We start from the raw sequence: 5799 nt of genomic DNA, 5'->3' as shown, positions 1-5799 counted from the left end.
AAAGGGAAAGGGAAAGGGAAAGGAAAAGGAAAAGGAAAAGGAAAAGGAAAAGGAAAAGGAAAAGGAAAAGGAAAAGGAAAAGGAAAAGGAAAAGGAAAAAAGGAAAAGAGCCAGCCTTCTGTGTATCAAATCATTAAAGATACAGGGGAGTACTGAAAGCCACCAAGATGCAAAGGAAGCAGGTGAGATGTAAAGAACTCATACCATTCAAACCATCTTAAAAAGAAAAAAAAAATCTTTTTAGGAGGACATCTGCTTGATGGCAGAGATTAATAGAAGGGAAACAAACAGATATACAGATATACAAAGCAAAATAACTGTAAGATGGAGGTTTAAGGTACAACAATTAAACTCAAGCAGCCACTGAAAAGAGTCCAAAAGCTAAAGCTGCCTTAGTTACAGAACTGAATATTGAACATTTTCCATGCCTTTTCTTCATTATATTCCCATCTTCTTTATGGCAAGGATATGCAGTTCTAACATGCATCCAAGTGCAGCCAGGCTATAAGAGATTTAACTTGCAGTCTGCTGATAAAACAAACATATTTTTCTCTTAAAATATCTTTACTTTTGTTATATAACTCAGTATTTCCACACAGGCAGAATTCTCCACCTCTGAGATACATTATGGATAATTTTCACGTGTGYAGAGCACAGGTTTGAAGACACACCTAACAAAAGCATCAAACTGGGACAAATAGGTAGTATGTGTAAAATATGATAGCTCTGTGGAAGACAACAGGCTGTGCCTACTCAAACCTGTATTCAAAGTGACACAGTGACTCAGAGGCATTTCCAAAAGGGAACTTTCTTCATTAGACAAGGAACTGGGGCATGACGCTTCCCTCACCTAAATTTAAATTAAACACATGCAAACTTCAGTTTTCTGATAGAATTACAGTCCTCGGATACACCAAACCCCTGCTCTGCTTTTCGTGTGCTGGGCTTACAGGAAACCTCTTCTGTCACTTCCAGCACATCTGCCCAGCAGCAGGGCAGGATATCCTATCCTCCTAGCACTCTCGGCAGCAGCAGCAGCAGGGCAACTTACTCCACGTTCCTCTCCACAGCAGCTCGGAAAGTAGCCTGAAAGTGCTGCTGCATTCGACTAACTCCTCTTCCTGGGCCTTGAGGAGCCAGTGGAGAGTGTGGAGGGCCACATTCAGCCCCTCTGGCCACCAAGTGTTTATATCAACACACTTTCAGATCAAGCATTCCAGCCCGGGCAGCTGAGCGTCACGAAAGGCACTGCTTCCAAGCAGCCACAAACATAACTGGTTTTAATAGATTCTGATTTAGGCTAGCACTTTCTTTAATCCCACTTGTACCCATATGGGAGCTTCCAGAAGAGTTAATTTGCAGCATGCAATGCTGAGATTAAGCCACATTTGAAGGAAATGAGGTAGCTAAATTCCTACTCATCCCTCTAAACCTGAGCCATGTAAGTGTAAGCAGATGTGCAAGACAGATCAATACTTTATTAGCTCCACAAACCACCATTCACTTGTGTCATGTGAAAGAGAAATCCCTAAACTCTAGTCTGTATGCAAGGGGACCCTCTCCTTAACCTTYGAAGTGATGCAGCATCATCTATTCCTGAGACCAAATACTTGGCTTAGCGTGGCAGGGATGCAACAATGTAACTGGAAGCGGGTACAGTTACAGCTAGCCTGCTGGTGATCAACACTGTCACTGCATGTAATTCAGCGTGAGGAATTCTGCAAATGTTTCCATAATCGCATGTGACAGCAGCAAAAGAAATGTGACTCAATGTGACTAAGAGGAAAAAAAGAAGCATCCTTTGCATATCTGAGGGGCTCTGAAAAGCCGTGACCAGAGGTACACCAAATGAGTTTTCTTATATAAATCATATAAAGCTCATGGAATGTGATATACTGATAAAGCCAAAGGCCGATGTCTTTATTCCCCAGGAAGATATGAGCAAAAGCTTCCAGATTTGAAGTTTTCTGGCCACCACATTCCTGCCCAACTCTGAAGAGAGAAAGCCAGCACATTCTTGCAGACCCTTCAGTTTATGCCTCTCTGCCAAGATTGCCACCCCATATTAGAGTCAAAAGTAATGAAATTCTGTGTGGAGACTAGCAATGCTCACTATATGCAACTCTTAATGGACACAGAGCAATAAAAACATACAGAGGGCTAAACCCGAACAGACAACTCCAAAAGGCAAGTTCCTCCAGGCCTGTTCCTTCGGCAGCCACCTCTCTCCTGTCCAGGTAACTTGCAGAGTCCCCAGACCAACATCACTTGAGGGTGCGTCCTGYGTCCTGGGGTGAATAAACTTGCCATTCTTGGCAGGTTGTACCCAGAACATCCATCACCTGAGTGCTTGTCCTAAACCCTTCCTAGCTCAGRAGGGCTAAGGTGGGAGCTCAGAGAAGGTCCTTCAGTGAGCCTCTGCAGCAGCAAGAGAGCACAGAAGGGACACCCAGGAAGAGTAGGGGTGCACATGCCCACGGCATCGCCAGCCACCATGACATGCGATGGTTTCACTGCATCCAGCCTCAATCACTGCAGCACACTKCAGCAGTGCAGCAGTGCAGCACATACACTCACATGGCATCACACTGTAGCAYCTTACAAGCACCTTTCTGAACAGCAATCCCCTTACACAGTGTCCTGTTCCATCCCCAGAAAGGCAAGGCAAATATCAGAGCTCTGGCACTGGACTGCTTGGGTTACTGTTAAACCATTGGGCTGGTCCCATCTATCAGCACTGATGGCATAACAAAGTTATGCCCTTCCATCACAGAACTTGTCAGAAGAACAAAACCTTATTTTCCAGTCTTGGCAGACTATCATTTTATACCCAAAAGCATAAAGTGTAATTCCTCTTATATCATCTGCACAGCTGGAGATGTTAATAGATAAAAAATCAATATTACGAACTTTACTATGCTTTTTMATAATTTCTTGAGGCAGCAAATGGTGTAGCACTTAGAAGAGATTAATGGTTCTCAGCTGCCATTCCAGAGATGAGAGATCTGTACTGGACTAGTATAGTAATAACTGGGTTCTAGGTTCATATTATTTCAGATTCAAGAAACAGCATCTTTTCTCCATCTTGTTTTTGCTCCCCTGCATACCAAAGTAAGCATGTGACTCTCACAAATGGAAGTTAGTGAGAGTTWTCAAGAAGACAAACTAATATATCTTAAGGAAAAGGAAGAAAAGATGCAAATATAACAATTTTCTTAATAAAGTAACGAAAAGTGTTGAAGAAGTAATAACCTCCAAGAATTGCTGTTGGTCAGATAAATACCAAGCAGCGGCAGAGGAGCTTTAGGAYGGACACACTGGATAAAAACAGTCACCCATGACCTGTACAAAGAAGTCTGTAAAACAATGAGGRTTGCTACACCACTCCTAACACCAGATAGTAAGACAGTGGCCTGCAAATCAAAGTCTGCCTATAATACTACAGATATAGTTTGTGGAGGCTGTCATAGGGCTATAGAAAGCACAGTAAAATGAATCTAATTTAGAAACATCTGCCTAGAGCCTACACAGCGAATTTCACTTTGATAGCAAGTACAGCTTAACCAGCATCTCTAGTCTCTCTAAATAACACCTGGGTATTAAACAGGGGGGATTTGCTGATCTGTTCCAATTTAGAGGAATAGGATGAAATCCTCATTATTAGTCCAGTCCTCACTGGAGCTATATTTCGGTGAATGTATATATGAGCTAGCTGAACAAGCTGGAAATTCAATTTCCAGCTGGTTCAATTAACCATTTCTCACAAGATTCAAAACACAAAGACAGATACCACGTCACAACCTGTTTGACTTCATGCAGCTACAACACAATTGGCTTGATGGGGCTATGCAAGACCAAGGTCCCTCAACAAAAGGCAGCAAGAGTTGGACATTTCACAGTTCTTGTCTGTCCTGACAGCATTTTCAGGGAGGATTCCTGCCTGGAAATTTTTTTGGAGAAAGCTCTGAGGACAAGATGTATTTCAGCTACAGACAGACCACTTCTTTGCTCAAATATGTCCCGTTAAAACAAGCCACAGATACAATCAAACCATCTTACCTGTGTCAAATCCAAAACTTGGCACAATGTCCACCGTCCCATGAAAGGCTCCAGCCCATGCTGAGGTAGCGCTGGTGACAGCAGCGGGATCTGTCTTTGTCACGTCACACTGAGGAGCGGGAATCCTGGCTGCACGTACTGAAGGCATCAGCAGGGACCCGTACCGTGGGTCACGGTGCGAGCTGGGATGGTGATGGTGCATGTGTGGATGAGGGTGATGGCGATGCATGTACACGTCATGCATGTGTGCATACGAAGGGCTCACCTGAGATGCTAAAGGATAATGCCAGGATTCAGATGCAGCAGGGGGAGGAGGTGGTGCAGTCTGATGAAGGCTGTGTCCTGGCCAGCTGCTGGGATCTGGTGGTGGGAAGGTGCCGGGTGCAGTAACGGGAAAATCAGGGTGTACTCCACTTAAGCATGGTGGAGGGGGAGGCTGATAAGAGCTGGTCCAAAATGAAGTTGGGAAACTGCTCCTTTGRCTTGAAATTGTTGAGCTTTCTGGTGGAAAGGAGAGGGGAGAAATGAAGTATGAATGAAGCTGAATAACACATTTGAATGAAGAAAGAGGAAGAAAAAAAGAAAGMAGGATTGTCTTTCTCTGTACTCTGTACATTGACTCAAGCTTCCTCAGTAATTTCAATATGAAGATCCTAACTCCTGACCTAGAACTACCGTTTAGAAAACAGAATATACCATTTAGCTGTCTTGACTATAATGCTTCTGAGGATGATCAGCCAGCTCATACTGCAGAAGCTGAGACATTTGGCTAATGGCAGAATACTACATCCCTTCAAACCAGCTGCAAGCTTTGATGGGGCAGAGATCATACCTAATGTATCTCAAACTAGTCCCTTATAGAATATATCATGTTGCCCTGCAGTATCAGACAAATTGACCCATTCAAGGAACTCAAAAAAAAACATTGTCTGGAGTAAAAGCTTTGCTGCTTCTTATGAACTAGAGCTCAACTTTTATTTAAATGGATTGCAATACCTCTACATTATGAAATTGCATTCTAAAAATTCCTCTTCTGAAGGAGTGGTTAGTGTTTTTGATGTGTAGGAAAGCATTAGCATCTTCACTCTCACATCTTTCTTGCCAAGTGATGTTTGAAAGTACTGCTTCATGCAATATGTCTCAGCTCAAATAGCTTTTTTTTTCTAGTCAAAGATGGAAACAAAAAAATGTGGGACTTTACCTCTGATGAAAGAACAAAGTCATAAAAATGGCCTATGGAGAAATAAAGCCAGGGAAGTTTAATATTTGACAAGGCAAGGAATCCTCTGTTCCTCACATAACATTTACAAAAATATTTATATCAAATTTTTTTTTTAAGTGACCTTTTGTTTTACTTTGTTTAACAAGCAACTGGAATGAGACTTAGGTGAAGACATCATTGAGAATAAACAGATTCTTCAAACACTCCTGCCTCTGAACTTTGCTTACTTTAAACAAAAATATTTTGGAAACACAAAAACTGTAAAATTTTTTTCTCTGGCTGCATCGTTAGGACGCTTGCGTGTCTATTTCAGAATCCATTAAAACAACGGAGATTTTTTTCCATGCACCAGTTGTCTTTGATTTAGGCAGTTTACTGAGCCTGATTAACTTCTAATATTGGAAGTGTCTTCAGGAAACAATTACAGACAAAAGTAGAAAAGTTATCTTTAGGCTAAACTGCTTCCAACAGAGCTGAAAGGTTGCAAAGGTTGCTGCTTTTTTTTTTTTTTTTTTTTT

The 5799-nt window shown here is 42.1% G+C and overlaps 1 protein-coding gene across 1 annotated transcript in view; it reads right to left on the bottom strand.

Moving 5' to 3' along the window:
• VGLL3 (vestigial like family member 3) overlaps positions 1–5799 on the bottom strand; it is a 13286-nt gene that overhangs the window by 2656 nt on the left and 4831 nt on the right. Inside the window, exon 2 of the mRNA XM_026040609.1 lies at positions 4060–4560. Within this exon, the coding sequence (XP_025896394.1) occupies positions 4060–4560 (501 nt within the window). The remainder of the gene's footprint in view (positions 1–4059; positions 4561–5799) is intronic.

This window comes from Nothoprocta perdicaria, unplaced genomic scaffold, assembly GCF_003342845.1.
Source record: "Nothoprocta perdicaria isolate Ctin4 unplaced genomic scaffold, notPer1 scaffold_100, whole genome shotgun sequence".
Classification (NCBI taxonomy): Eukaryota; Metazoa; Chordata; class Aves; order Tinamiformes; family Tinamidae; genus Nothoprocta; species Nothoprocta perdicaria.
This window is presented reverse-complemented; position numbering and strand designations above follow the sequence as displayed.